A 20,455-nucleotide genomic window follows, 5' to 3' on the forward strand; every position below is an offset into this window, starting at 1 on the left:
CAATGAATCCAATACCTGCACAGGTTAATCCAGCGCAAACTTTCTTAAATGTCCATGTTCACAGGACAGAGGGACAGATAAACTTACTTACCCACTGCCTGCACCAAAAATGCATTTTAAGTGGAAACTCTTCCTGGTTAAATTGAACTGCTCAGGCTTTGAACTTTCAGAAAAGCAAGAGTTCAAAAAATAAATACATGCTGCTATAGACCGATTAACTTTTTCTTCTATGGATATGTATATATGAGACTATAACAAAGTTACAAACAGCAATTCAAATTAGATGGAAAAAAAATGTCACGGGGCTATTCTCTTCATTCACTGAAACTCTGCTGAGGAGCAGCTCCCTGCAAGGGCTTCCCAGGGCGGGCGACGCAGGGTCTGCCCCAGTGCCGCGCTAAGTGAGCGGCCGAGCTGAATTCCCGGGGCTAGGAAGGGCCGGGAGTGCCGGGAATGTCGCCGAGCGGGGCCGGCAGCGCGGGGGGCTGCGGGAGCCACTGCCGAGCACGCACCGAGCCGCGCTGCTCTGCCCGCGACTTCCCTGCAATAGGAAACTTTGTTATTTACTTCTTTAACTTACAATTGCCACGTAAAACTGGAGAAAAAAAAAACTTGCACTTCCACGCTACGATTTCAGGCAAAATCCAACTTACTTGGAGAACCTCATTTAGCAACAGGCAGGAAAGCCGCTGGGTTTAACGCTCCCCTCTCACGCTCCCGCTGGCTTTCACTGGGAAGCGATGTGCAAAATCAGATCAAAAGACCAAAACAAGGGGGGAAATGCCCCCTTTAAAGAAAAAAAAAAAGGAAAAAAAAAAAAAACTTTGAGATGTTTGGATCTGTCCCATTCACCACCAACAAAAAGACGCAGTTAAAGCAAGTGAAGACGCGAGAAAATCCATGTCTGCTCTCCCGGCGAGACAATTTCCACCTCAGCCTCGCCCTCCTCGGCTCCCTTCCGAACTTCCCAACTCTTTTGTGGGAGGCCGGGGAGAGACAAATAAAAACGGAATCTTTTCCGCAACTCCTGCTCGAAACTTCAGGAAGAAGTGAGATGGGGGTAGAAAAGCGAGCGCGTTCAGCGAGATGAGAAGGGGGATTAAGCCGAGCAAACGGCAACACTCAAGCGCACCCCAAAGCGCACAGAACTAAGCAAAAAAAAAAAAAAAAGAAAAAAAAAAAAAGAAAAACAAACAAACAAAAAAGAGGCAGAAGGAACCCAATGGGAACCAAATCACTTTAAGGGGTGTTTCGGCCGGACCAGACTCAGCGGCCGCGGCTCCGGGCGTAATTTTGCGCCGAGGGCTCCGCAGCTGGGCACGCAGCGGCCCCCGAGCTTCCCGCCGGCCGCTGATTTATCGCGCGGAGCCGGGACCCGTGTCCCGAGCGACGGCCCGGCCGGGAGGGCCCCGCGCTGCCCCGGGAGGCCCTTCCCACTCGGTGGCCGCTCCGCGCTGGGCTGCGCACCCGGAGCCTCCGGTACCTGCGCAGCCGCTCTGCTCTGCGGCCACTTGTCGCCGGCGCAGGTCGAGGCTCGTCCAGCAGCGCCGAAACTCCCCGCAACCCCCTGCCCCAGAGGGGGAAGGGAGCGAGACGAGAGGGGAGGGGGAGAAAAGGGATTTCACCCGCTCCCAAGCCCGCGGACACAAAGCGGGCGCTTATGCCGTACGGCAGCCTCGAGGGGAGAGGAAAAAAAAAGAAAAAAAAAAAAAGAAAAAGGAAAAGAAACAGAGGAAAACAAGCAAAGAGCCCTCGGGAGCGAGAGGCAACGCGGCGCTGCGGGGCCCCGCGCCGGGACGAGCCCGCCGGCCGCCCCGGCCACAACTTTTCTGCCCGCGGGCAGCGCTCGGCGCGGCCGGAGTGCGGCCGCCCGCCCCGCGGCCCCGAGCAGCGGCCCCAGCGCCGCTTTGTGCGCGCGCTGCGCGGAGAGGCGCGCAGCGCCCACAGCCTTGGGCTGCGCGACCGCGCCGCGCAGAACAAGGGGTGTGGAGGGAAACCGAGGGGGGAGGGAAAAGGCGTAAAATTCACGGGGTAGAGGGGGTTCGAGAAACAAACTATGGAGTTGAAAATATAAAATAAAAGCCATCGCCTAGGACCAAAAACCAAAAAAAAAAAAAAAAAAAGGGGGGACCCCCCGCCCCCTCGCGCGTAACTTCGGCGGATCCGGCCGCGCGGTGCCCGGTGAGGTAAGTTACTCTATTTCGTGCGTGTTCGCGTTAAAATGTGCGGGCGGCAGCGGAGGAGAACTCACCATTGCGCTGGGATAAGGCCGGCTCGGGGTCGGATTGGAAATGCTGAGGCTTCGCCTGCTTCCTCCGCGACATGCTGGCTCAAACATCAGCTGGGGCAGAATAAAAAATTACTAAAAAAAAATCTTCTCAAAATTACGGAAATCGAGCCTCCCCCCCCCCCCCAACCGCCCCAGTCCTCCGCGCACCGCGCATGTGTCCTGCTATAATTATGATTATCAATAATGCATTGCGATTAATCATAGAGGGGCTCTTTGAAAGGCGATTGGCACATGGCCAGCTCTATTCAAACCAGCTCGCCTTAATCAATTAGGCGCTGATTTGCTGGAGCCCCTTGTCTCTCCGCAGCTCCCACCCAATGAGTCGATCCCTGTGGCAGGAGAAGGGGCTGGATTTCCCCAAAGCTGTTTGGATACAGTTTAACCCTCTTAGCAACCAGCTGGGGCTGCACCGCGCCGTCCCGGTTACTATAGGAATGTGTCTCCCCTCGCCCTCCGGCAGCCCCGACGGGCTCCCCGGCTCCCGCCCGCGCGCTCCCGCGCCGCGCTTCACTTTTTTTTGGGGGGGGGAGGAAGGAAGGGGGAAAAAAAAAAAAAAAGAAAAGAAAAAGCCCTGAGTGCAGCAGGGGGAGAGAGCAGGGAGGACACGGGGCCGGGGACGCCAGCGGGGCGCGCAGCTCCGCGAGCGCCTCCGCGGAGAGCGTTGCGCGGCTCCCTCTGTCCCGCTGCCGCGCGGAAAGTTTCGATGATTTTGTTACTGGTGCTGGGGCTCTTTTTTGTTTTCTTTCTTTTTCTCCCCTCTTTTTTCCCCCACGTTTCCACGGACGGCTCCGCTACCCCTTCCCCGCGAAGGGCGCTGGAAGCCGCGGATCGCTGCGCACCGCGCGCGCTGCCGGGACGGGCTCCGGGCGGCCCCGCGCTCCGCTCCGCTCCGCTCCGCCCCGCCGCGCCGGTTGGCTGCGCCCCGAGTCAATCCCCAGGGCTGCCGGACCGCTCCGCGTAGCGGCCCCGCCGCCAGCGCTCCCTGTTTCTGTGTTCCGCGGGCCCGCGCGGCTGCGGAGCGACCGCATTCCGCCTGCAAAACCCGAGCTGGGCCGGAACGGAGCCAGCTTGGCCTTTCGGGCGCTGCGCGAAGCGGCCGCGAGGGAACTGCGCTCTCCTACTCCCCCGTGGGAGTGAGGGGAGAGGATGAGAGCGGCCAGGCGCGGAGCGGTCGTCCCACGCGGGATGTCGGGCACCAAAACGCTCTCCCCGGCCGTCGATGCCAGGACGGGCCCGGAGAATGAGAAATGCCCCGAGCTGAACTAAAATGCGCAGCTCTGAAGGGCTCGCGGGCAGCGCATGCGGCGCCCCTCCGCGCGCGGAAAGTTGCTCGACGCGAGTTGCGTGGAGCCTGCGCGGCCTCCAACCCGAGCCGCCCCGCGCCCTTCCCGCGTTATTTACGCGGCTGGAGGCGTCGCTCCTTTTCCCCGTATTAATACTAGCAAACTCTCCGGAAAAGCGCGGGGCTGCTCAGATCCAACTCATTTCCATTTCAAATGAGCCGGTAAAACCCGGGAGCGGAGCGGGCAGGGACCCTCCCGCGCGCAGCCGCCTCGCCCGCCTTTGCGCTTCGCTATTAAACGAAAGAGCCCACCAAACGTTGAGCAAGAGGGGCGAAAAAGTTCGAGAGCCGCCAGAGCAGCCGAGCAAACGGCCCGCAGCGCGGGGAGCTCCAGGTGTCTGCGCGGGACGAGCCGCTCCGCCCGCAGCGCTCCGCGCAGCGCAGCCTGAGCCAAAGACAAACGGAGCCATCAGCGGGGATGATGTTGAAGGATGAAGATAATAATGTTGCTATAGGTGGTGCTTCACAGGGCATTATTTTTCACTGAATATTTAAAGAGATGTTGCGGCAGAGATGGATACGGCCGGCGCTGCCTGTCACCACACAGCAGGACACAAACCCAGAGCCACGCACAAGTCACTCGGATCCGCGCACGCGGAGATGCAGCGAAATACCCACGCGGATCTATTTACACATCTGTGGCCGCAGTTAGAAATGTATCAAGCACTCCAGTAGCTTCCCACGGTTTCTAATCTAGTCGCTCTCCCCAAGTTATTCGCGTTTATAATTTCATTATACATTTGCCGATTAAGCTTAATACCAAATTTTCCAGAGGCGCAAATACCCTTGCTTGGTGGCAGGAAAAAAAAAAAAAAAAAACCAAAACAAAAAGAAAAAAGAAAGCGGCCGTGGACCTGTAATTAAAAAAAAAAAATAGAGGCAGCAGCAATAGCTGGGAGAAAAACAGCAGATCAGAGAAGAAGAAATTAAACTGCAGAAATGAAGTTTTGCAACTTTCTTTTTTTTTTTTTCGTTTCTCTGCTCCCTCGCTAGTACACGAACCGACGTTCGCTATTTAATCCAGGAGCGCCTGATTATTTATTGTTTGTTTTTCTCTCCTGCACTGGGGGCCGGCAGGGGTGGGGAGAGGGTGGGGGCAGAGCAGCATTTCCAGGGCTAGAGAAAAATCGCTCTTTATTGTTGTTGATAGCAATACATCAATTAAATGTCATTGTCTCCAGCAGAAGTTGTGAGAGTTCACAAACGTAAATACTCCGCTCTCGGGTTTTCCCTCTCCAAGCTGCCAGTGACAGTGACAGATATTTTTCCCTCCCCGCCACACCTTGGAGATTTTTTTTCCCTGGATTATTCTTTTTAATGGAGGTGGGAGGCTTTCTAATGCGCTTCGATGCAAATGAGCCTGGCTGGAAGACACCCGTGGTGGGGATCGATCTCCAGTTCATTGAGATGAGCACTGAAGGGGGACTGTAAACAGGGGATAATTTGCAGTTCATTCGGCTCCGAGACGATTTCAATGAGATGCAACGCGCGAGGCTGGATTATTGTTATTAAGGTTTGCGATCAGACACAACAACCTTAACACGCAGAGGTTAAAAGCCGCACAATCCCCATCTAGTTATAATGCATCGTTAATAACGATCGGGGGGGGGGGGGGGGAGGAAATCCAATTGCTTTCATATTTTCTTCAAATTTTCACCTCCGGAGCGGGTTTGCCAGGCGGGCTGCGCTGCCCGGCGCGCTGCGACCCGGCCCGACCGCGCCGCGCTCGCACGGGAACTAGAGCGCCGGCACGAAAGCGCTTTCCTTGGAAAACTCGCATTTTCACACCACAAAATACCTGCTTTTTAGATAGTTAATAGGGTGGCTGCCCACCCTGACACCCCCCATTTTTTTTTTCTTCTTCTCCTTCTATCTTCCTTCACGCTTCACTTAAAGATACGCAGCCCCAACACTTCCAAACACCGCTCCAGTTGACCTCTAAAGCGAGCCGCGTTTTTCAGCCAGCGCAGGTTACGCGTATTTTAGAAACGGCAGCAATTAGGGGCTTCCAGCTGCCGCAGTCAGCTGGGATCCCGCGCTCCGCTCCCTAATAAAGTTTGGAGGCAGCGGCGGGCGCAACTGCCCCGGGTGCCGCGGAGCCTCCGCGCATCCCCCACCCCCCGCGCTCCCTCCGCCCCTGCTCTCTGCCCCTTTTTGCCCATTTCCTAATGATCAGGAAATAAAAAGAAAAATAAATAAAAAAAAAAAAAAGGAGGAGGGGGGGAACGCGACTTGAATCCTTCTCCATTATTAGTGACAACTAATAATTGATCATTGCTCGCAAACACGGGCTTTTAGCCGCATAATTGAATCGTGAGCAGCGCGGGCTGGGCTGAAGGCGAAGGGAAGAAGTCGAAGAAGGAGCTTCCCCCCCCGCGGCTCCCCGCAAAGCTCCGCGGCCCGCGGGGAGGGGGATTCCGCCCCCCCCCGGGAGATCCACGGCTAAAACCCAGCCCGCCAAGCCGGGGGGGGCGGGTATTTAATTCATTTCTTTCTTTACACATTTGCTGCCTTTTGTTGAACCTGATGGTGGGCAAATTTTTACACTTCGCTGTCCCTTTGAGTTTATTGATGAAGGTGCCTCGGAAATGATTATCGGGAGATTTACAGCCGTCACTCCCCACCTACGGGAAAAGTAGTAAAATCAATCCCGCAATCAATCAGAGCCCTCTCTGCATATCTTTTTAATCTGCACTTTTAGCTGTTTTATTACAACGCGAGCATTAAATATGTTTGCTGCGAATTTAACACAAATGCCTGTGAAGGACTCTGTCAATTTAGGTATAAATCATCACCTAAACAAGCTAGACGGAAAATCGTCTGATTCGGGTGCGAGGGCTAAAACCGAGCAACAAAAATCCCTACATTGCGCTTCATTCCTTTGCCAGCGATATCCCACACCGGGTATAGGCAACTGTCTGTATGTACAGCCCTTAAGGCAGAAAGAAACGTACAGAAAGATAAATACGCAGCACTGCAGGAGACTTCCGTGCACTTTTTTTTACATGAATATACAGAGAACTAACAGAGTGCTAATAACTACAAATACTCTCACACACTAAAGACTATCATTATTTCCTCTATTTGATTTTTTTTTGAGCAGAATGTGTAATTCTTGTGTTAAAGTTCTATTTTCTTTAATTTGCTATAAAGCACCTGAGAAAATTCCTTTAAGATTACAAATCTCAAGATCCAACTCTATTCTTTATACACTTCCCCCCCCCCCCCCTTCAGATTAATGAAACAAATTAGAGGGCATTTCAGAAAGAAGGCTTAGGTCAAAGACCTCCCCGGGGGTTGGCAGGCAGTGGTCAGTAGTACGGATAGGGTGACTTCCATAGAGAACAAGAATTTTATTTGATGCCACAGGAGAAACTTTTCCTACAAGCCACATCTCTTTATATCCATTTTTTCCCTTAATATCTCTGTGTCTCTAAGCTACATAAAGCCGCAATGTACATCCACTAAAAACAAAGAATTGTAGAAATGAAGTGAAATAGATTTCTCCAGCCTTAGACACAAAGTTTAAAAAACACTCTGGGCCGTCGAAACAGCTCCCAAAGACATTGTGGTATCTCCCATCACAGAAACACCTCTGAATAGAACAAAACAAATTAACCCAGAAATACGTACATGTTAAATGAACAACAGTGGAAAAAAACACATGATGAGATATAAGTAGCTCTTAGGCAAGCTTTCCACCAAACATCTCGATTTCAGGGAAGTGTCTTTATACATCAGGAAAACTTCACAGTCACAATTGCTTTGCACCTGGGTATATTATATTCATGAGTCTTAGCTTGGATTTTTTTTTTTAAATCATCATAGCTATCATTTCTTTAATCAAAGCACTATTTAAAATAGTATAAAATATGGAGGTAGGAGCCATTTAAAAGCAAATGAAGGAATAAGACTGAGAGGTATATTTTCCAGGATTTTTAAGGAAAAAAATGTTCTCTTCAAAAAAGCATTCCCTTAGGATTTGCTTACCTTTAACTAAATTATGCAAAATTTCTATAGCTTGTCAAAATAAAAATACAAGGCCAAAATTTCACACGGCAATTGTCTAGTAATATACAGATGATTTTTTTTACGAGGTAATCATCTAGCAAGGGAAAACGTGTTGTCACAGATAGATTTTCCCTGTCAAATCAGATTTATAGAGTGCACATTTTTATTTACATTTTGAGGTTTCATTCTAATTTGGACAATCTGCAGCCACTGCAGGATGAACATGTCTGATACCTCAGGGGAAATGTTGCCCGCCTCAGTCCCAAATTTCATGACTAATGAAATGAAACCGAGAACCCGACTGGCTCCCGTGATGTATTTCTGATTCAGACACAGTGGAAGAATTTGTAAGTACACGTTTTATTTGCATAATATAGGGGTGCCCTGATTAACATATGGCGTTTACAATGTGCAAACTGTCACACTCGGCATCGACGCACGAAGCGGGCTTGGCAGCCGCGGGTTTCGCTAAGGCGAACGTCACACGAGCTGCTTTCCACGCGCGCCGAGCAGGGCGCCTTCGCGCCCACTCTGCTAACAGAACCGCTCTGCACTGGCAATGTGTTTCCCCCCACGTGCAAATACATTCACTGACTGACCTGTGAGCACGTTTTCCTGTAGCTTGGGGGGAGCCCATTTCCTCACAGACCGATCTTCTGCCCTGGCTGCAGTTTTGCAGCTTTTTTTTTTTTTTTTTTTTTTTTTTTCCCCCCATTTGTGATAATTTAACATTCAAGCAGCAACAGCAGCAACTGCCTACCCCAAAAGGTAACTCTGAGTTTCCCGTCTCTTAAAAAATAATTCTGCAGCTGGAAAGGCGGGGAAGAGTTAAGCTCTTGGTTGCCAGCCAGCTGTCATTGAACTATCAGCAGATACTACATCAACCACCATGATCCAGAGATGGCCTTGATAACTACTGCTCCGTAAGCCCAAGCTCTTACAGTTAGAAGACAAAACTTTCCTTTCCTTCCCCGAGTAGAGCTCAAGTAATGAAATTCAGCAAAGCAATCTTCAAAAAGACCCTTCCATGCAGTTTCATAAACCAGATTTGGGGTTAGCAACACGTTCTCTATCCTTACATCCTTTGTACGGTAAGTGCCCACTTACCACCACTATTAGCATGGTGGTACAAGCTATTTTTTGAATTTCACTCGGAGTTACATATTCTGCTTGGTAGCCCTTCTTCGAGGAACAGTAATTTCCATTTCAAATGAAGTTTCCAGGATTGCAGAACATGTTTATTTGTGTGTTGCATGTAGTGCTCTGAAGTCTAGCTGGCTCTTGCCCAGGACTCTATAGAAGATTAAGCTAATCTGAGCTCACTTGTAGCCACAGGCACCCAAGGAACGCTGCCCAAATGGGAACTTCAGGCTTCAGTAAGCTTCAGATCGCACTGAAGGCAATAGGTGTAAAGCCATACATGCAAAGACAAATATAGCCCCAGCGCGTGCCGGTTCAGCTATCACAACTTCATTCTGTCGTATCGCACCGGGCAGAGAAAAAGGGGAGAATGGCACTTGAACATGGGATGACATAGAACATCTAGGAAAAACTTGACTCCAACACCAGTGCTTACTCCAGATCTCCTTGTTCAGATGCAGAATGCCTCACATATGCATTTCTGGGTCCACAAAAAGCCGCTTTTCTTGCTTTCAGATGCACCCAAGCCCAAGTACCCAAAGTCCTCTTGGTGCAGCAAGCAGAGCAGTGACACAGTAGCATGGGCAGGTTTTCAGTCTATAACTGCACAGGAGCAAATTCCCAGCAGGAACTAACTAGAAGGACTGAACATGTCAGTCCGCTGCCCAGAGCTGGCTGGCATCACCCACCTGGAAGATACCTGGGCTGCAGCTCAGTTGGGGTAAGGAGCGGGGAGCATTCCCAGTCCGCTTCGCGCTAGCATTAGTAAAAACCTTTGCATGACACGTTACGCCAGTAAGGGATGGAAATCTCTGGCATGGGGCAACAGTGCGTGGTATGGTGACTTAAGCTGTTCCAGCTGTTTGCAAATAAAATATGTGTCTAAGCCCCCAGTCTATACAAACTGATTTCTGAGAGGAGCTGTATTTGTGTGTGTGTGCCAAATCAGGCCCATTACTAACTACAGATGAATATAAACAACTGCTCTATAGAACAAAGGTCTCAAGAAGCCACCAGTGACAATTATTAGCATGCAAATAACATACCTCAGGGTAAGACGTCTCCTGTTAGTATGTTCAGTTGATAGTGGCAAACCTTTGCACTCCCATACGTTGCAGGGCTTGAAGTCACTTGCTCTCTCTAAAAAGTTCCCTCAACCTGCCGCCTTCTGCAGCTGAAGCAACTTCCACTTTTAGGCTGCATGAAAGCACAAGCAAAGCTATCATATTTAAGAATAACAGTTTCATGAAAACAGAGAGCCAAATGCATTATAAATGTAGTGAATTAAGTGGAATTAAACAAAGGATAAATATCGTTCGTTCCCTCCTCCCCCTTCAGTACTGTCCTCTCTGACATCGCACATGTAATCTCAAAATACAATAACATTGCTGCACGCACTCTGTTCAAACACTATCATTTACTCTTTGTTTCACTCCTCGAATTTTCTAATAGCAAAATTCAATTTCACCCAGCACTGTTCTCTGAGGATTGCCAGACCTGCTGCTCCCTTGCCCCCCTTGTAATGGATTACTCCAAGGTAGGACAAGCCCTAACTGTGTTCGTGATGGGAGTCACACTGAGCAGAAGCAATTAGGTAAACTCCGTGCAAAGGTAAAAAGTGAGACGGACGTGAGCCTAATGGGCGAGAGATAGGCAAATCTACATTCAGGGGAGCGCTGCCATCCCCGGCCAGACAGAGCAGGCGGCTGCGTAGGGCTGCAAAATGTTTAGTAACACTTCCCTGTGCCGAGACTGTGCATTGCGAGGGGCCTGCGTTTAATGTTTTGCCTAGAGCAACAACCCCCTGTAACTGGTGCTGGCTGCCGTCGGCGGGGAAGCCTGCAGGAATCTGTTTGCTGGCATCCGTGCGACTGGGAAAGAACTCACTGCTTCTCTAAGCAAAGCGACTATGACATTTTAGGAGTACAGCTCCTTAAACCACCTGTTTAAATCTATTAATCACAGGTAATCTTGGCTCTTCAAAGGGATTATTCAAAGAGGATATAAATACTAGATAACCAAAGACAAAAACCTTTACTGGTAATAGGCATCCACTTACTGTGATGGCACGCAATTATTTTTGTAATAAATGTAATCTGTAACATAGCACAGAAACTTCTCATGGGATCGTCTCTCCGCTCAGGAATGAAGTGAAGAATTCGCTTTACATTTCTTACTTTTTTGCTTCCCTATTGTCACGCCCAAAAAATCAAAGTGATAACTGTCTAGAAATGGCCAGAATTTAATCTGGGAGAATTATACATAAACATATCAGTACTGGGGATGTATCTGGTTAAAGGTGTCATGTATCACTACAGGGGATGTGTTGTCCTACGCTTCAAGATTATACTAATTTTGGAGTAAAAAGATGGCATTTTGGAATATTGCTTGGAAACATGCCCATTATAAAGATAAATATATACTACAAAACGTGAAGTGAATTAAAATTACGTTCATTTTATAGCAAACCATATGCTAGCTGTTTACATTGTATTCAGTAAATATTAGCCATCAACCCTGATCTAAACCCAGATCCTGCTAAACCCCACATTTTGGGAAAATCTGACTGCGAGGACAAGTTTTGCACCGCAGACACGTAACCCAGTCTATATCGCTAGTGGCCAGGGAGCACAGAGGCCTCCATCCAGTGTTTTTAAACACGATCTTTTCACAGGCCGCTTCCTGACCTGCTTGTGAAGACTCCTGCCTAAACAGCTCCATGCTCTGCTGTGGAGGAGAGAACGGTTCCCTTCCTGGAGGGATTTCTTACTCCGAGCCCCAGAGCTCGGAGCTGAGGCTCTGGCTCACCAAGCAGGAGAAGACTGAGGGCGGCTGCTGCTTTCTGGAGCCCATCTCCGTGTCCCTCCCCAGCAAAGCCCTGTCCGTGCTCGGTCCTGGTCCAGGACCAGCTCCCAGTGCTGCTCCCGGTCCCTGCTCAGCTGGGCAGGTCCTCGTGGAGGCTGCTATGCCACAGGCAGGGCCAAGGCCGCCTCGGAGGCACCCGCCCGCCGTGCTCCTCCGGGCCTGTTTGCCTGGATCCTGCCATTTCCGGAGCCCAGGAGGTTTGTGTATAAAACTTGTCATCGTCTCTGAAGAATACAAGGGAAATTTTGTGAAGTTTCCCTCAAGGCATCTTTTCAAACCACATGGATGTTACTGGATAGGGATTTAGTCTATCCCAACCAAAACAACTGCACTTTTCAATATATAGCACACAGATTTATAGGGTAGCTAAAACGCAGAGTGCTCCAGGTTCCTTGGAAATGACAGGCCAGCACCTTTTCACTTCCGAGTATCCTATTTGTATGTTTACTACTTTCTTGGATCTTTTCAAATCAAACCATTGGCATAATTTGGAATTTATTGTGGAGAGAATGAAAGCATTTGACTGACCCATGATGGTGGATTAAGTGCATTAGAAGCACTTTTTTTTTTTTTTTTTTAATTTCTCTTTTGCTCCAGAAAGGGCCAAGAACTTGAATTTGTGCTTCACAAAACTGCAGTACTGCAAGCTAAAACTTTCCTTCTCAATCTAAATTCATTTTAAATTGTTATGCTTTACAAACTTCCAAATGGGATTCTAATTGTTGACAGACATTTTACATTACATGTGTCTATCACCTTGATTTAATATGCATTTTCAATGAAATTTAAAAAAGGCCTCTCAAGTGGCAATTTAATAGCAAGACATGCTGTGAATTTTAGATATAAAAATATCTAGTTTTCAAGGTATTTTTTTTGTACTTTGTAAAAATGGCCCACAAGGAAAAAAATCAGACAATGTCTGTATGATTGAGTTATCAGGAGCTAAATATCTCCAAGAATATTAACTACTGTTTTAGTCAGTCTCAGTCATCAGAGGCAAACCAGTTTTTACATTTATGCAGCATTTCAGGAGTGCACTTCAAGAATTAACCATGAAGGAAATAAAACGTATTTGGAAATCCTATGTCTGCTTTATTACATCTCATGATCTGATTTAATTTTCTTCTACTGAAAACACACATTGAAATGTCCCTAAGTAATAGGTACTTCTTGTCGGGTTTGATAAGAGGCATTTAAAAGGAATTCCAAATCTATTGTGAAAGATAAGAGCAAAGCTAGTGTTTTTTTTTTTTTTGTTTGTGTATCCCCAAGAGAGTAGAAGCTGGACCTGGGTGAGCACACATGCTAAAGAGGAGACCTGCTCTGTATCAAGTCTACTTTAAAATCATCAATATTATAGCTAATGTATAGGCCCTAAGCTGTAGACATCAACAGCATACTGGGAACAACTTTGTGTTACTTATAATTTGTTAAAGAAAATATTAGTTATTTTGCAAATACTTACATTTTCTTTACAATATTAATACAAACATCTTGGCTTGGCTTATTTTATATAAATAGCTTAGATCATCTTGTTTTAGTGGTCCTGCAGGGTGTCCCAAAACCTATACTCGATGGAAAGGATAAACATTCATTAAACTTCAAAGGCTGTCAAAAACTCCAGTTATTTAGATTTAGGGGAATCATTTAAATTAATCCCTATGTTTGTGTAGAAAATATGTAATGTAATCTATTTCTCTGTCTCCAGCTTCAAGTCACTTATCATTGAAGGGGGAAGAAGAGAGAGAAAAAAAAAAAAAAAAAAAAAGCGCTTTACTAGTATTTCCTGTCTTGAATAACTGGAAAAGAAAATGAAGGCTTCATATTCCCTAAAAGAATTCTGGCTTATTGACACTAAGAAACAAATATTATAATACACAATTGTGTGCTTATATCTTGTTATAACTGTTGTTAAGACTAACAGACACAATGGAGTTCATCAGTGGGAGCAGTAAACCCAGATTCAATAAACTTTTTTTTTTTTTTTAATAAAAAAAAAAGACTATTACTTCTTCAAATGGCTTTCTTCCTTAGCATCCCAAATTCAGTGCAGTACTGATATGCCACAGAAAAAAAAGTCACAATCACCCCTAGAATACGTTTTCCTTTTTGCTGAACCTCTCTTAAAATTAGACAGAGAATTTCATAGGATGAAGAGCTTGTTTTTGGCTCTTTACTTCAAAATTAAGTTCCTCTGCAGCCTCTGTGAGAGGCACCAAGCAAAAAATAAAAGCAGCGAGGACTTCAGCTCTTATAAATCACTGTAATGCCACTGAAGTCGACGGGACTACGTCAATTTATACAAGCTGAGGTTGCGGCCTAATATTTGTGCTGAAATGTTGAGGCTCCAGCGGTATCCCTGAGCTGTATAAATATTTGTTGGACATTAACTCTCAGGGTGCAGGAGTGGATTGCTCATCCCCAAACAATCTGGAACCTTATCAGTTCACCTTTCCAAAGGAAATGCACCTTTTTTTTGGAGTAGGAATTTTGCCCAAGGAAAGACTACAGATCAGGTCCTTCTTATGTTGTACAGGGATTACACTATGTAAAATGTAACAGTAATTTTCATCTAGACTTTTGAACTTGCACCAGTCTGAGTGTACTACCCTGGTTTGTGCAATGTGTTGTACATGAATGACCCATAATGTTTACAAAATGAATTAGCTTGACTCCAACTTTCTAGCCAGAAAGTAATCAAAGTGAAGAGCCAAGCTATTTCTGAAATTCCAGCTTCCCTAACTAGAAACTGCATGCTCTGTCTCGCTAATCATTGTATTAACGTTAAATGTGCATTTTCTATAGTGGAGGACAATTAATAACAGCAGTGACTCTGAGCAATGTACACATATTAACTGTTCAGTCCCCATGCTGCTCTTACGAGGCACACACATCTGATCACAGTGTGGTACAGAGACCAAAAAATAGTAAAATGTCAGTGAATGATTAATTCACAAGTTATAGTTGTTTTCTTTTTCTTTTTTCTCTCTCTCTCTCTCTCTCTTTTTTTTTTTTTTCCTCCCTATATTAAATGTATGGCAACATTCTGACTTCCTCTAAAGCCAATACATGTATTCACAGATGTATATTCAGGAGTCTTCAGGAGCTAATATTTTTTAGTAGGGTTATTGATTATTGTTATTTTTCCCCATAAAATCTGGAAGCCCTAATTTTTTTTTCTCATCAACCACCTTAAATTAAAATTAAGCAACATCTGAACCATTTTAAAAATAATCTTAGCCTATAGGAAGATTATATAGTGCCTTCCTACAAATCATCACTTCACATGATGTTGCAGACCTCTCAGAGCTGATTTGCTCGCTCCTGTGAGCGGCTGGTGCAACCAGAGGGAGGATATGAAGTTCTGATGATTCAGAGGAGCAGATGGTCTGAACCACTTTTCCCAGGCCGTTAAAACAAATATCAAAGACCCTCCCCATACACACACCTGACTGGTGTATGAGCTCTTCATTTCATGTAAACTAGCATAACACTCCTGGGATCTACCTGAAGCAGAGTTATAATGGGACTTACCCCTAAGAATATCTGGGGCAGGGTGTTTTAATGGGGGTTTCATGTGTAGGGGCCAGGAATGTGATTCTTCATCCTTAGTCAGGCTAAAAGCAAGGAAAGCACCACAAAGCTACCCAACTGATCTGCTGAAGGGAGGGAGACTAAAGAGGCTCAGTTCATTCAAAATTAGCAATGCTACTAGGGGTATAGTTCAGCTTTAATGACAGGGGACCATGATGGTGTCCAAGATCCACATCCATCTCACAGCTGCATCCAGCCTCGTTAGTTTCTATCTACAGACTAAATTTGCAAATCCAGAGGAGTAGTAAAAAGGAGTAACAGCCTGATAAAATACCTTGGCAGGATATTTTGTAACATTCTTCTAAAAATCAGAGGTTAATAAACGGTTAAATTTGATTCTAGCTTCTCTTAAGTAGTAATAAGTCAATATTTTTGTCTTTTGTCGTCTGAGGGTTTCTACAGGAGCACAGAGAATTTCATCAATGTTCTTTCCAAGCTTTATAGCATTATGCCTTTGTACTATTATCCATCTGTATCCTTATCTAATGTGTATCTATTAGCCCTATGAAAATAACTCGCATCCCCTTCACCCCAGAGCAAGTATCAATAGGAAGAATGACAGTGGCTAGTTTGCACACTTGAAATGGTTTATTTGTTGCAATCCTGTGCACCAGATGTTTATCAGCAAGCACCAGACAGCCATGCAGAAGAAGGAGCCTTAATTCTGTCTGAGACAGCCTCTTATTGCTATTGATAGTTAGCATCAGTGTCCAGTCTGAGAAATGGAACTGCTGCAGGCAACTTCAGTCAAGACACCCTATTGATCTACTGCTTCCTTCGCCTCCCGCAAGCTAGAGAAGAAGAATAAAAAGCAGGGGGGAGAAAGCTTGTTATATAAGGGGCAATGCAACCGTCTATGACTTACCATCATTCAAAACGGGTGTGTATGTGCATGGATATTCCTGATATTCAGTGCCTCAGACAACTGTAAATCACACGCACAGCCATGATAAATATAAATGTCAATGTGTTGGAAATGTCCTTTATATAAGGGATGTCACTGAAACTACATTTTTAGCATGAAACATTTTTGCTGCTTTTTATTTTTCATTGACTTATTGTGCTTCTGTTATATCCTGTCTAACACAATCAATCTAAAGCATAATATCTGAGAGTCCTATTCATAAATAATACATATTTGGGTCATTTTCATTTGTATCCTACAATGAAGATTTACAAGCCAGAAACAAAACAAGAAACAATGTGTGGAATGCTCTTATTCAGTGGATAAGAATATATTACTGTGATCAATTAATCTGCTTTTCTGTGCATTAGGTGGACATCTTTATGGTACATCCATAAGAGTTTATAACTTAGGAGAGACAGAATCAGCTCTAAGGCTCTAACATAAAATGCGTGCACTCAAAAAAGAGAAACTTTTTCAAAGTTTTTTTTTTTCCAAAGGGAAATGTGTTAATTTTGGCAAACTCAGCCGCAGCAATACCCCATCTATCAACATACTATGTCGCTCTGCCCTCTATACTACCTCTCACATTAAATGAAAGGCAAAATTGACCGTGTTATACCATGGCTAAAAGTCAAAATAATAGTTCTGGCTAATTCTCTAGCATCATTCATCCAAAAATATTTACATTCCACCATTAAACATGCATTCATTCCACAGAGAGGCAAAGAGATACAGAAAAGTTCCAGCTCAATTTTTTTTCTTTTTTTTCTTTTTTTCTTTTTTTTTTTTTTGTTAAAAATTAGCAGGCAAGATTATGTAAAAAAAAACTATGTGAATATAAACTAGGCGCCAGCTAAGCGCTGTGCTAATCTAGGGTCTCACACAGGACTGCAGCCACCTCTCTGGCCTAGAAGGGCTGGTGCTGGGCCATGTCAGAGCAGCCTGGTGAGGAAAACAAACAAAGAAATGACCCAAATTTCAGGAAGGAAAATGCAACTGTGCAAGCACAGCAGACAACGCAGCTGGGCAGGGACTGTCTGGCTGACAGGCAGGTGGGAGGACGAGGCAGGGGCTGGCCCGAATGCAGAGGGGTGCAGAACGCTCCCCTGCTCAGGGCTTTGGGCTCTGGGCCTTCCCTAACACGGGGCCTGGGGATCAGTTCTTCAACTCTGGAAATTCACTGCAAGCGCATCGCAGATAAAAAGTGAAATGAGTTTTGCAACTACAGCAAAAAAAGCAATTTTATATTTCATAGGCCTTTTAAAACCCTTTCCAATAGAAAATAAAAATAACAGTTACGGAAAAAAAGGGCCACATTTCAATTCCCTTTTTTATAGTTTGACGTTGCAGATGTTTCTGGGTCAGAGGTGAACATGTCTTCAGGTGTCAAAAGATGCAATAACCTGAGTCAAAAATGGCCCAATCCCCAGAACCACAACGGTGCCAGAATATCCCACCTCAGGAGCTTGCTGGCAGCCACGCGCTCCAGGTGTCCAACCCGGCGCAGAGCTGGTAGTCATTTTAATATTTTCCATGCTTATGTAAATGGACTTGATGTGTGTTCATCAAATGTGGGAAAACCTCAACCGAATTTTCTACCATCTGTTTATAGGTAAAATGCCTGCTTTGCTTACAGCTTAGTGCAAAACCAGAAAACAGAATGAATGAAAGTGATCAGGGCCCTTTGTTCCATTTTGTTTTGATAGATCTGGGGCTTGGGGTCGTATCAGAAAATGAAGAAAGTTCAAAGGTTCACTCTTTCCGATACAGGGATATTACCCGAGCCCCACAGCGCTCTTAAATCTGCACCACACGGCCATGTCCTGCAAGCCTGGGGACCCTGAGCACATGTGGGGTCCAGCAATGTCTGCAGACCCAGCCAGGGAGCAAGGCTGCTCTGGGGTCTGCACGGCCAGAATGCCCATTTAGGAAAAGCACTATCCCTGTTGATTTAATACCTAATCCAAATAACGTGGTAGGTGCCAATCAAACTATCCATCTCTGCTGCCTTGGTTTGGTTTTAGTAAGACTACTTATAACATACAATTGTGTCTGAGATCCTGGAAGCGGTTATGATATTAAGAAGCTGGCTATGGTCACAGCGATTTTCAGCATCAGTCGACAGACATCAGTTTTTCCTCAGAAGAGGAATTTCAGGCCTTCTACGTCCCTACTTTCTATAGTGAACAAGCACGTTTACTTCCCTGCACAGAAATGGTAACTGGGAAATTCACACCTGAACCTGAATCAGATGTGCTGTCAGAAGATGACATCAAAGATTTTCATATTTTCATTTATATCCCACTGAGGATATGAGATCTTGTCTTGGTGACAGAAGAGTTAATACAGTTGACATGAGAAAAATATCAGAAGAAAACAAATTGACAAAGATAATTAAACCCAGACTTACGCGATGTGAAATCTCACAGGAGATTCAAGTTAGGCTAAAAGGATCCAATGGTATCAACTGTGGCAAAGCCATCCAGCACAACCTGAAGAGAAGACAGAACAAAGTATCTGTAGCAACATGCACCAGATGCTTGGCAGGATAGGTCAGCACACCTCCATTGAGATACACTCTAGTGCCTTTCCTGGCTAAACCTGGTCCCTATTGGCCTAAAAGATATTTTAATCTTGACACCACCATTGTAATAGAGTATAAAAGTTGAGAAAGAGATTTTGAAAGTGCCTGTAGTCAGTTAATTAGGAAAACAGCTAGCTCCCCACAGCATAATCTACCCGGTTTGCCAAAAGAGACAAGTTTTATGTGTTTCAATCAGGAAAGTGCAACTCCTCCAGTAGTGTGGCTGAGACATTTACTTTGGAAATGAGGAATCTTATTTCCAAGGTCAATCTGAGGTTTCCTGGGTTCAGAGTAAAATGTTTTGTGGGGCCAAAGAAATATTTACTGGGTTCTAGGGAGCAGGGAGTGGATGTGTAGTTTGAACATATTTCAAGTCAGCCTGGGAGGTCTTTTTGTTTTTACATATTTGTGTCTCCTCAGACAACCTTTCCCCCGCCCCCCAAGAAATTGAAAGCAAAAAAAAAAAAAAAAAAAAAAAAGATGATGTATTTTGCCAGTACATTTCAGTTGGATCATTTCCTGCATTAAGCCAGGGAAGCTGTGCTATTGGCAACTCATTCACAATGTATTTCTTTCCAGTGCATCATATGAAACGATACAGTCAGATTTTGCCCAGGGGCTGCCATTCCTTCTGTGCTAAACTAGGAGGAGTTTCCGCATTAAACAACGGTTTGATTTCTGTGACCTTTGGCAGTGGGAGTGTTGGAAGAATGACATTATATGTGGTGGGGATAGTGTGAGGTGGAGCCTGGTGTGCACTGCCATAAATTAAACAGCAGCATATTACAAATGAGCTCCATAATGAGTAGGTGAGCGGAAGATGTGCTACTGCACACTGGAGATTAACATCCAAATAGAGAAACTATCACCTAGCCCAGGAGTGGTAGTAAAAGGTTAAAAGAAATATTCAATATTATCAATCATATTAAAAAAAGAGAGAACTTCTTACAGCTGTCAAAGGAGCTTGGGGGAATTAATGTGTTTGTGTCAAAAAGACTGAGAACAAGTGAAATAGGACTATAGTGATTGCCAGAATCTTACTTGCCTGGAGAGATAACATTGGACATCCAGCTTAACTAGGCAGGTGCCAGGAATCCTCTCGTGGATGCTATAGAGCTGCTTTCAAATACAGGAACGAACAGCAAGCCCAACGCTCCCATTCCCTCTGTGCTTCCTGAGGTGCGCATTAAACCAGAGAAAACTCCAGCGAGGTGTAATGACCTGAAACCAGACAAGAGCTAAGAAATCAATGTTTTAAGTAAAACAGCAATTATAAAAAGATCTACAGTTCCTTCCATGTAATCAGGTAAATTACTAGAAGTGGCATAAAGCACCTAATTTGGAGAAAGAGAGAAGGAAAGGGGAATGGGGGAAGGAGGAGGTCCCTAGGGTGATATGCGATAGGATGCTTAGCCTGTGTAGAGGGCAAGAGGTTAAGTGAAAATGAGATGAAGGAATGATCAGATATAGTCAGATCAGAGACAGTTAAATAAAGGAACGCGCTGCGCAAAGACAGATGAGAGGAAGCAGCGAGCCTGGGCTCGGGGTGCTGGGCAGCCATTCTCCAGCAGCTGGGGAAGCTCTTGCTTCCCAGCCACACCAATCCTAGCTAAAACTCCTCCAAGCCAAGAAAGAATAAGCATAAGGACACAGGTTGAACGCTCATCTCTGCCACTCCAACAATATAAAAGGGATAATAAAACCCACCTAATTCCATTTACC

At 45.6% G+C, this 20,455-nt stretch overlaps 1 protein-coding gene across 2 annotated transcripts in view; it reads right to left on the reverse strand.

Moving 5' to 3' along the window:
* SALL1 (spalt like transcription factor 1) overlaps positions 1-18,575 on the reverse strand; it is a 29,958-nt gene extending 11,383 nt beyond the window's left edge. The window contains exons 1-2 of one of the 2 annotated variants that reach the window (XM_026036466.1): positions 18,560-18,575; positions 2,252-2,341 (exon numbers count right to left, since the gene is read on the reverse strand). In XM_026036466.1, the coding sequence (XP_025892251.1) occupies positions 2,252-2,324 (73 nt within the window). In that variant the 5' untranslated portion in view covers positions 2,325-2,341; positions 18,560-18,575. Of the gene's footprint in view, positions 1-2,251; positions 2,342-2,437; positions 2,562-18,559 lie in introns of those variants that run through there. The other variant, XM_026036465.1, reaches the window with a different exon arrangement.
* Between the last annotated feature and the right edge of the window lie 1,880 nt (positions 18,576-20,455).

This window comes from Nothoprocta perdicaria, unplaced genomic scaffold, assembly GCF_003342845.1.
Source record: "Nothoprocta perdicaria isolate Ctin4 unplaced genomic scaffold, notPer1 scaffold_18, whole genome shotgun sequence".
NCBI lineage: Eukaryota > Metazoa > Chordata > Aves > Tinamiformes > Tinamidae > Nothoprocta > Nothoprocta perdicaria.